Source organism: Pipistrellus hanaki (assembly GCF_964339955.1).
Source record: "Pipistrellus hanaki genome assembly, chromosome: 14".
Taxonomy (NCBI): Eukaryota; Metazoa; Chordata; class Mammalia; order Chiroptera; family Vespertilionidae; genus Pipistrellus; species Pipistrellus hanaki.
This window is the reverse complement of record NC_140516.1, coordinates 39,624,223-39,635,101: the sequence shown is the minus strand read 5'-3', so window position 1 is coordinate 39,635,101 and position 10,879 is coordinate 39,624,223. Positions and strand designations below refer to the sequence as shown.

The 10,879-nt window shown below is 40.8% G+C and overlaps 1 protein-coding gene across 1 annotated transcript in view; it reads left to right on the top strand.

The window, feature by feature from the left end:
• Positions 1-18: 18 nt before the first annotated feature.
• Positions 19-10,879, top strand: part of ARL3 (ARF like GTPase 3) — a 30,527-nt gene continuing 19,666 nt past the window's right edge. Inside the window, exons 1-2 of the mRNA XM_084903895.1 lie at positions 19-271; positions 6,818-6,961. Coding sequence (XP_084760021.1) covers positions 269-271; positions 6,818-6,961 — 147 coding nt within the window. The 5' untranslated portion in view covers positions 19-268. The remainder of the gene's footprint in view (positions 272-6,817; positions 6,962-10,879) is intronic.

Sequence of the window (10,879 nt, the reverse complement as noted above, 5' to 3'; positions counted from 1 at the left end):
TCACAGTCCGGGCCGCCCGCCGGCCACGTGGGCGAGTTTTCACTCTTCCAGAGCCTCCCGCCGTCCCGGGGGCGGGCCTGCGCAGTGGGCGGGAACCGCGGCGCGCCTGCGCACTCCGGGCACGGCGGCGCTGGAACCCGCGCGTTCTATTGCTTAGCTCCGCCGCGGTGCGTGCGAGGGACGTCGGGGGCGGCGCCACAACAGTTGCCCCTGGTAACGGGGGTGGCACAGGGAGGAGGAGGAGGAGGAGGTGGGACTCGGCAGAAGGATGGTGAGTGTGGGGGCCTGGGCCCCTCCTAAGCCCGTCGGTCATCCCTCCCCCTCCTCCCCTACTCCCCATCTCGGCCCCGGGCCCAGGGCGGGGCACCGCGCTTACAGCAAAGTTGGGAATGGGATGGAGCTCAGCTTGCTGGCTGGTCTTGGGTCGGTTTCGCGGGGCGGCGGGGAACCCCGAGGGTGTGGGACCCGGGCCTGGGGAGGAAGGCGGGACTTGCAGCGGTCTGAAGCTCGGGGAGAGGGGGCAGGAAGGGTGCGTGGATGTTCCGTTCGGAGCCTGGGCTCCATCATTACCCTGGGGACTGGGGTGAGGGCGGAGCCGCGGAGCTGCGCAGAGCGGTCTCCACACTCAGGCTTGGATCCTCCCAGGGAACTGGCCTCCTCACGCCGCCAGACATTGGGGTCCCGCCGGGCCAGAAGCGGGGAGCAGAGCCAGCGCTACTGCGGCTCAGGGCGCCCTAGCGGTACCGTTGGGAGTTGGTAGCCTAGCGCTCCTTTTTTTTCACCTAGCGGTGTGCGGCCGTCTGGGGGGCAGGGTGTAAATCCCAGGACACAAAAGAGGTCCCGCTTGGAAGATGTGCCTGGTGGATTTTACGCTGCCTCGGTGTGCTCGGTGTGTGTGTGTGTGTGTGTGTGTGTGTGGCGGGCTTGCTTCTGCAGTCCTGAGCTATTGTATTTGCTGAGGCTTCTGCAAGGTCTGGTTTTACGTGATGATCAATACTTAATCCATGCAGATGGAAGCAGATTTGCTGCCCAGTCCCTGGCATTTCCTGCAGAACCTGCTGCAGCCTTCTTTTGCGGATGGCCACACCAGAACCACAGGGGCAATTTCAGCGTGGGGTCTGCAAACGAAATTGAGTGGGAAATGAAAACTATAGGGTGGGCATCAACCTGGGGCAATCCTTTTCTCCGTCAGACCTAAGGAAACCTTCCCAAAACTGTAAAGTATGATGTGTGACAGATTTGACCGTTGACATTCTGTTCCTTGATGATTTCTTTGAAGGTAACTGGAGGGTGTTAAAATGAAATTAAGTAGTCTTAGGAGGAAGCAAAGAAAAATGGATTTTGAAGCGTTTAGAACAGGTTGGTTGGCTTTCCAACTGTAAAGAGCCAGCACTCACACTTAAGAGTCAGTTCCCTACCCCAACCCCAAACTCTTTTTGACTTTTAGAAATGTTGAACTGTGTGTATATCCATATACACACATACACACACACACACACACACACACACACATATATATATATATATATATATATATATATATATATATATTTCCATCTAATGTGTCTTTATTGATTTTAGATAGAGAAAGGGAGAGTGGGAGAGAGACACAAAACCTAGGCATATCCCTGACCAGAATAGAACCAGCGACCTCTCAATGCTCCACACTGGCCAGGGTGAACCATTTCTATTGATTTAGAAGAAAAAGCTACTAAGTGTTCACAAGGAAAAAATATGTACCTTTGGTCAGATTATTTAATGAATAAATGTCGATAAGAAAAAAAATTTTTCTATTGATTTTACACTGTCAGACTGATAAAGAAGTAGAATTATTTTATCTAAAGTTGCCAATCACATTTCACACTTGCTACATTGTAGTTTTATTAGCCTCAGGCTAAATAGATTTTTACATTTTCTTTTTATTAATCCTTTATACATGAGTTGTCCATTAGGCTAAGCTTTTCTCAACAAATGAATATAAACATACATATTTATATTTATTGAAAATAACTGGAATTGAAATGAAAAAGGCATGCCAACCTAATCAAGAATGAGATGTCATCATAAATGAGAAATGTATGAGAGTAGCCTTTTTCCCAGTTTTTTTTATCAATCAAATGGGCTGTAATTTCATGATTGTTTAGCTTATAATTACGGACCATAATAAATTAACCACTGCTCATGTTTCCAGGTGAAAAGTACACTGCATACAACAAATACACAGTGTATACAACATTGTTATGCAACTGTTCTGTTCAGTGATCAAGACAGATTTGTTTTTTTGTTTTTCTTTTTACTTAAAATGAGCAATAGGAAATTAGGACAAATTATTCTGGATTCTTTATCTGGTTTCCAAAATACACTTTTTCCCCTATCTCCCAAAGTGCAAGCTATTCTTAGAACTGAAAGTGGAACATGGAATTTAAAGGGTCAGTGGTGTCACATCTTGTATCCCGTGGGCCCCCATGGTAATTGTTCAACTGAACAGTAAGTCCCAGGGTGTTGGGTTTGGGGTTGTGGTTTTGTTTTTGTTTTTTTAATATATCTTCAGCTATGACTAATACATACTTTTAATTTGGAGAGTATTACAACAAAAACCCATTGGGGTTTCTCTGAACATTTAGGGTCAGCTATTTTACCACCACCACCCCTTATGATTCTACATCCTTGGTGAAATACTAAGATGGCAGTAATTTTAGGGTATAACTAATTATTGTTATTTAATAATGACTCCTTCATTCAGGAATTACTTACTGATGGCTTTCTACATGAATGAACCTAGTGATAGTATTAAACATTTGAAGATGGTTGCCAAGATAGTTTTCTGGTTAGACATAGTCATTGAAAAGTAAAAAGAAGAAGAAACACAACAATGGTTTTGAGTGCCTAATATGTGCCTATGCTTTACATGCATTACCTTATTAATCTTCCTAACATTTTTTCTTTTTTTAAAAATGTTTTTATTGACGAGAGAGAGAGAGAGAGAGAGAGAGAGAGAGAGAGAGAGACATCGATGTGAGAAAGAAACATTTATTGGTTGCCTCCCGTAAGTACCCAACCCAGGATCGAACCTGCAACCTGAGTATGTGCCCTGACGGGAATCAAACAGGCACACTTTTGGTGCACGGGATGATGCTCAACCAACTGAGCCACATTGGCCAGGGCTCTAACATTTTTCTTAAAAGTAGTGTCCCCATTTTCTAGATCTAACTATGCCTGGAGTTACATCTATAGGGAAATTGAATACAAATCTATGAAACTCTAAAACCCATGATGTTCTTTTCATTAGTATTCTGATGAGGCGGGAACCCACAATCTTTCGGAGAAGATGCCCATATTTTGTTCCTCAAGAAACATGGTGTTTTATTTAGTTGAGAGATGAGGAGAAAGAAGGCAAAATTTGGGTGAAGTTCTTTCTATTAAACTATAGGAATTCCTGAAAATTAGTAAGGTCTTACTAGGCAGCACCAATTTTTTGTTAGATTAAAGAGGTAAAAATAAATTGAAGTCAGTTCTATTTAAGCTAGTCATGGGGAGTGCATGCACGTGACAGTTGCCTTATGACTTTGGATTATTTAAGTGTTAGCTGCTCCTCAGAGCCGCAGGTATTTTCCATATACCATTATCTTCCTTTCCCCCCTCCACTACACCAGTTTCTTTAAATGACCTAGTTTGTATCATTTTAGGTCAGTGCTTCCACGCCTCTGCCAGTAGTTGAGTTTAAGTTGATTTTGAGGCAGGTATAATGTAGCACACCTATTCATGATTTGCCTGTAAGAAAGTTTGTATAAACATTTATGGGTGAGTCAGACCACTTTTGTCCACCAGGGTGCATACAACTTGTATATTAGTACATGCATGGTGATAACACAATCCACAGAGAACTGAAGTTCTTGTTTCTTAAATTGCCTTTGTTTAATGGCATAGGAACACAAATCCTGCATAGAGATCGTGTCTATTTTATTCACTACTGCACTTGGGCACATTATGGGAATTGAATGAATGAATGAATGAATGAATGTTTTGACAAAAAATACACCTTTAAAATCCATTCCCTTGGATTTATGCTGCACACTTAGCTCCATAATAAAATTAACTTCTAATGTCTGCCTTCTTTCATTTGACATTTAAAATGAAATATGGACCTATATAGATAGAAACACAGAATAGACTTATTCTGTTCTCTTTCCTCAGCTTACTTTGTACCTTTCAGGCAGAATCCTGATATCTATAAATATCCTCTTCCCTATTTAGCAAACCCTGTAATTCTGTGATCCCCTGTGCTCAGTAGTTGGGTTAATATGAGGCTGTACTGTATTTGCATTTGTCTCTCCTGGACCATGCTTGAAATGCCATTTATTATTTTGCTGGAAGAAAATATTAGCTGAACTTTTCATTTCTCAGTAATTTCACTTAAAAGTGAAAATGTGAAGCCATTGTTTCCCGCTGAGGAATATTGCCCATTAGAAATGTAGATGCCTTGTTTTGTATACCATTAGGTTAATAAAGCTTAACTATAGTTAAAATGATTTCTTTCACCGAGACCGGTTTGGCTCAGTGGATGGAGCGTCGGTCTGCGGACTGAGGGGTCCCGGGTTCGATTCCGGTCAAGGGCATGTACGTTGGTTGCGGGCACATCCCCGGTGGGGGGTGTGCAGGAGGCAACTGGTCGATGATTCTCTCTCATCGATGTTTCTAGCTATCTATCCCTCTCTCTTCCTCTCTGTGAAAAATCAATAAAATACATTTTTTAAAAAATAAAAATAAAAATAAATGATTTCTTTCTCATCTGTGCTTTGCTTTTCTCCTTTTAAGATGAATAGAAATTGTATTTTTCTTTTAATCAGTTTCAAATAGAATGAGTACATAAAAAAATCTCAGCCTGCAGAATGCAGTATTTTTATTTAATAGTTTTTCAAAAGAAGAGACACGTGAGGAAACATTCATTTTGAACCTTCAAAATATTTTATAGAAAACGGACCTTCTTTCACGATTTCTACACTAGTAGATAACGCATGAGAAGAACTGTACCTGTACTGTTGTTTAATGTTCTAATGGGATAAATTCCAGTTGTTTTATAATTTTATTGGAAAGGTAATGAGGACATCTAACCAGGAACTCAGGAGTAGTACAATGTGTTTCCCCTGTTCTTAGCTTTTTTATATCCCAGTCCCCTGAGGATCTCAGAATTCTAATTTTAACTGTTCTGAAAGAGGGTATTATAAATGAGTGATTGCAATGTGGCTAACAGAAGCCAGGGAGAATTCTCATAAATATAGTTTAAAAAAGGAATGGTGTCAAAGTATTCAAGGCCAGAAGAAATGAAAACTAAAGAAGTGTCATGCCTATCTTTTGTTTGTTAGTTTCAAATCTGTTCAGCCTCTCTTTCCCAGATCTTTTGGTGTAGAATTTGTCTTTCTGTCTTTAACCAAACCTTCCATTTTAATGTTGGAAAATTTGAGGCATAGAGAGGTTAATGTTGTCCTTAGCAAGTCAGTGCAAATACAGTACTAGAAGTAGTAAACAAAGAGTCTCTCAAGAGAAAGGAATTCTTAAAAATTATGCATATTTGCATATCATTGTCCATAGACTCAGTTGTTGGGAATTATTTCATAGAATTATTTGATCCTAGTGAATAGACTGGTTTGAATAATTGCCTGATGCAATGCAGATAAAAAAATATGACCATTTTAACTGAAACCGGTTTGGCTCAGTGGTAGAGCGTCGGTCTGCGGACTGAAAGGTCCCGGGTTCGATTCCGGTCAAAGGCATGTACATTGGTTGCGGGCACATCCCCAGTAGGGGGTGTGCAGGAGGCAGCTGGTCGATGTTTCTCTCTCATCAACATTTCTAGCTCTCTATCTCTCTCCCTTCCTCTCTGTAAAAAATCAATAAAATATATTAAAATATATATATATGACCATTTTATATAATTCTAAGATTGAAGGGATTTCTGCTTGAGCTGGGAGATTAGATTAAATGCCCTTGAAAATCTGGTATTCTTTGGTTCTTGTAACTTTGCCTTATTGGAACAAATCTGGGGGGAAAAACAGATAATCCACCCTGTGTACCTGTCCTGTAAGGGTCTCATGATGATAAAGTATTTTGAATGATGAATTATTTTTCTTTTCTTTTTTCAAATTTTATTTACTGATTTTTTTAGAGAGAGATTCTTGTATGTTCCCTGACCAAATTGTTGTTCCATTGGTTTATGCATTGATTCTTGTATGATATATGCCCTGCAACCTTAACATTATCGGGACAACGCTCTAACCATCTGAGCTACTGGGCCAAAGCTAAATACAATTTTATATAACTTTTTTGTATTTCTTTGTATAGCACCTTTAACTTACATTAACTTGGGTGTTAATTCTGTTTAATTAAACAACTATTATCTAGTATCTATCTAGTGCCAGGCATGTGGGAAACAGAAACTAAAGTCCTTAACCACGAGAAACTTCACTCTACTAAAGGAGGAAAACACAAAAGTCAGTCACCTGTAGTCTGATACGATGAGTACTGTACTCTAAGTTTATATAAAGAGCTTTAGGAGATTTGGGGTGATTACTAAACTGGATTAATAGAAGGAGCAGGAATAAGCCATGCTATTTATTAAGTTGTTGAATTTACTAGCCTACTTCTGCCAAAACATAGAAGGGGAAAGCAAATGGAACAAATGGCATCAAAGCGGGAAAGAATAATAATTAAGCTATCCACATTACTTTTTTCAAGAACTTTTTTCAAGGAGAAGGTACTCTGATGTTTGATAATATGAAAGTCAATGCCCCAAAAGTAATCTTTTTTATGGTTGTTCAAGGGCTTACTCTCAATTTTGCGTAAATTGAAAAGTGCACCAGACCAGGAGGTGAGACTCCTTCTCCTGGGTTTGGATAATGCTGGCAAGACCACCCTTCTGAAGCAGCTTGCATCTGAAGACATCAGCCACATCACACCTACACAGGTGAGCACTGCGCTGGCCCCAGATATTTGTGGGACTCACGGAATACGATAATAGCAACATGAGAGACAAAATGGGGAATAGAGTTTTGTCCATCTCTAAGTTTTGTTACTGGGAAAAGTATACACTGTATAAAATAATCTTAAGATTTCAAAAATGTATCGAGATTCCATTCATATGAGATACTTAGTCAAATACATAGAGACAGAAAGTAGAATAATGGTTACCAGAGGCTGGAAAGAGAGGGGGAAATTGGGAATTATTGTTTAGAGGCCCAGTGCACGGATTCGTGCACCTATGAGGTCCCTCATCCTGACTTATGCCCTCTCGCAATCCAGGACTCCTTGGGGGATGTCAGACTGCCAATTTTGGCCCTACCCTGGGATAAGACAGAAACCAACAGTCTGACATCCCCGAGGGATGTAGTAGTGCGGGAAGTGGCAGGCTGCCTGGGAGGAGTCCAAGCCCAGGCTGGGTGCCTCACCATTCCTGCTCATCCCAGCCGAACTGTGCCTGCCGCAGTGCTGCTCTGTAGTGCTGCTGCAGAGGCAGGAGAGGTTCGTGACACCACGGCTGCGCTCACCAGCCGTGAGCCCGGTGTCTGGTGCCCATCGGTCAGCTGAGCACCACTCCTGGGTGTGGGAGTGCAGTGCACTGAGGGCAGCTCCTTAATTGAGCGTCTGCCCTCCTGGTGGTCAGTGTGCATCATTTGGGTCAAGCGGTCACTTAGGCTTTTATATATATAGATTGGCACAGAGTCAGTGTTGCAAGATGAAGAAAGTTCTGTGGACGGATGGCGGTGATGGTCGCACAACACTGCAAATGTACTTAATGCCATTCAACTGTACACTTCAAAATGTAATGGTACATTTTCATTTTATGTACATTTTATGTACATTTTATGTACATTTTATAATTTTTAAAATAATTTTTAAATAATACAAATATATATGTATACTTACATCAGGACACAATCAAGTCCCTCAGATATAAGAGATTCCTTTAAAAAATAGCTTTATCGCAGCAGCTGCCAGGCTGGGAGCGACCAGGCCCGGAGCAGCCGGGCCCAGAGCAGCCGGGTCGGGTGCGGCCAGGCCCGGAGCAGCAGCAGCCAAGTCCAGAGCAACTAGGTCGGGAGCGGCAGTGACCAGACCCGGAGCAGCTGGTTGCGGAACGAACCAGAGCAACAGAGGCCAGGCCCGGAGCAGCCAGGCCCAGAACAGCTCGCTCCTCGCCTGCCCCTGCCCCACTGCTGCCTCTCAGACATGGCTGGAAACTTTTGCGGGAGCTTGAGGGTCTGCTGAATCAAGTGATGAAGGCTTAGATCTGGATGTGTTGAGTTAGTATAGGGCTGGGGTGTTGATCTGTGAGTGCCTTGGGTGGGGCCTGGATGAGGCTGGTTGACCTATTTGGAAATGTCTTTTGTGTGAAATGTATCATTGGGCATGTGGAGGTATTATTGATATGAGAAAATGCTAAGTAGCTGATTTACTATCTGAAAAGGGATTTACTATCGGGGAAAGGGAGGGAGGAAGAGACTGAACATAAACTGCACCTATGGATGAGGACAATGGGGGATGGGGAGGGGGCAGAGGGTGGGGTGGGAACCTGGTGGAGGGGGGAAGAAATGAGGAACCTTTGTAATAATATGAACAATAAAGATTGATTTAAAAAAAATAAAAAAAATAAAAATAAAAAATAAAAAAAATAGCTTTATCTTCTCTGATTATGAAATTAATTCATATAGCAAATATAGAGAAAGTATAAAGAGAAGCAAAGAGTACTGTGAGAAAACCCACTGTTAATATTTTAGTGTGTATTTTTCAGACTTAATAAACACAAATATATATCAATTTTTTAAAATTACCCATATTTTTAAAAAATATATTTTATTGATTTTCCACAGAGAGGAAGGGAGAGGGATAGAGAGCTAGAAACATCGATGAGAGAGAAACATCGACCAGCTGCCTCCTGCACACCCCCTACTGGGGATGTGCCCGCAACCAATGTACATGCCCTTGACCGGAATCGAACCCAGAACCCTTCAGTCCACAGACCGACGCTCTATCCACTGAGCCAAACCGGTTTCAGCAAAATTACCCATATTTTTAATGCAGTCTCATCAACCTTCCTCTTTCCTAATGCTTAGCAAGTAAAGCACAAAGGATAAGACGGTGGTGCTCACTGTACGGAAGTAGAAAGACAAGTCCTGGTTGGAAGAACTCCAGTCCGCTTCTTTAGACTCCTTTCCTGTTGGAAATTCCGAGAAAGCTGGACCTTTGGCCAAGTCTTTGGATTTCCTAACTAGGAACAGCCCTATCAGTCAGTCCCAGTCACTGTAAAGTGCTTGAGCATTAACAGTCAGCAAAACCGGGTTTAGTTAGCATTTTCTGTCGCCACACTATACTAAGAGTGTGGTGTCAGGTTTGAATAGCTGTGCGAGGGTGTGTACTTCACAGCTATGAATATTACTGATTCAAAACACTTTGCAGGAAAGTCATTTCAACTCTTACCAAATGAGCAAGTTTACAAATTTAATGTATAGTCGAAGGAGAAGCATATTACAGTAGTATAGCCTAGAAAGGCTGAAAACATTAGTGTGCGAGGATTTCAGCCAGAAAAGGAAGTGCTGGATTTTGGTGTTTTGTTTTGTTTTGTTTTTTGGGGGGGCCTTGTTTGTTTGTTTGATTTGAGATAGGCTGTATTTCTCAAGAACATGCTACAACCATGGAAATGAATTCAAAGTATGGACCCAAAGTTCCAATTCTAACTTTCAGGCTTTGTTTGATGTGTTGTAGGTGACTCTTATTCTACAGGGTAGAGCAAAAGTGGTTTTACAGTTGTTTGTATGGAAAATAATACAATAATTAATAAATAACACAAGAGTAAACTATTTCGTGTACTAACAACTGTAAACCTACTTTTGCCACATCATGTATTATGTTGTTTTCATATACTTTAAAAACAAACTTTTATTGTATTTTTGTTTTTATATTTAAAAAAGTAATAGATGCTCATTATAGTAAATTTAGAAAATATACATAAGTAAAATTGAGAAATTAAAAATTACCTATCAATATAATATCCATTCATACATAACCACTGTTAACACTTAGTGATATATGCATTCGATTTCTTTTCTATGCATATATATGATGGATATATTTAAAATAAATAAAAAAGGTTTATAGAGAATATGCTGTTTTATATCATCTTTTTCACTCAATACAAGGTATGTAACACCTTTCTTTGTTGTTATAAATATGAATATAATATACATCTCATTATTTTCTTAGAATGATTTCTTAGTAGATTTATTAGATTTGATGACAATAGAATTTTAAGACAGTTGATACATATGGTTGAATTCCAGAATTTACTCTTATTTATTTACTGCTTCCTTTTAGAAGGATTTAATGTAATTGGATTTGACATGTAATATTATAGTTATGTATAGTACTTTTAAGTTCATAAAAGTGGTTTTGTCAATGAGTCAGAATGAAGCAGCCTTTTACAGTAATCTGAAGTCACATCCCTTTAGTTCTTAAACTTCCTATTTACAGTATTCAGTCATTGGCATTTTAGAGGAGCTTCAATCAGCATCATCCCAGTTATTCTCTAGTGATTACTTATCTTCAGGAGAAACTGGGTGGCAGTGCTCCTGTACCATTGCACTGCGCCTGTCTTTCTGGGCGAGGCAGTAGTGCCGGCAGGCTGCCAGATGAGGCAAATGTTTGGAGGCATCCCCAGATGTGCTTAACTCCAGCTGTTCTGGATGAAATGTCATTTCTGGGGTAGCACACTGGTGATTGGATTTTTCAGAGCCTGATTTCACTAAATCATTTTTGCAAGAAGATTTTTTTTTTTATTCTTGCTCATGAAATGCCTTCTCTCCAAACCCCAAAGTTCTTGTTAATTTGT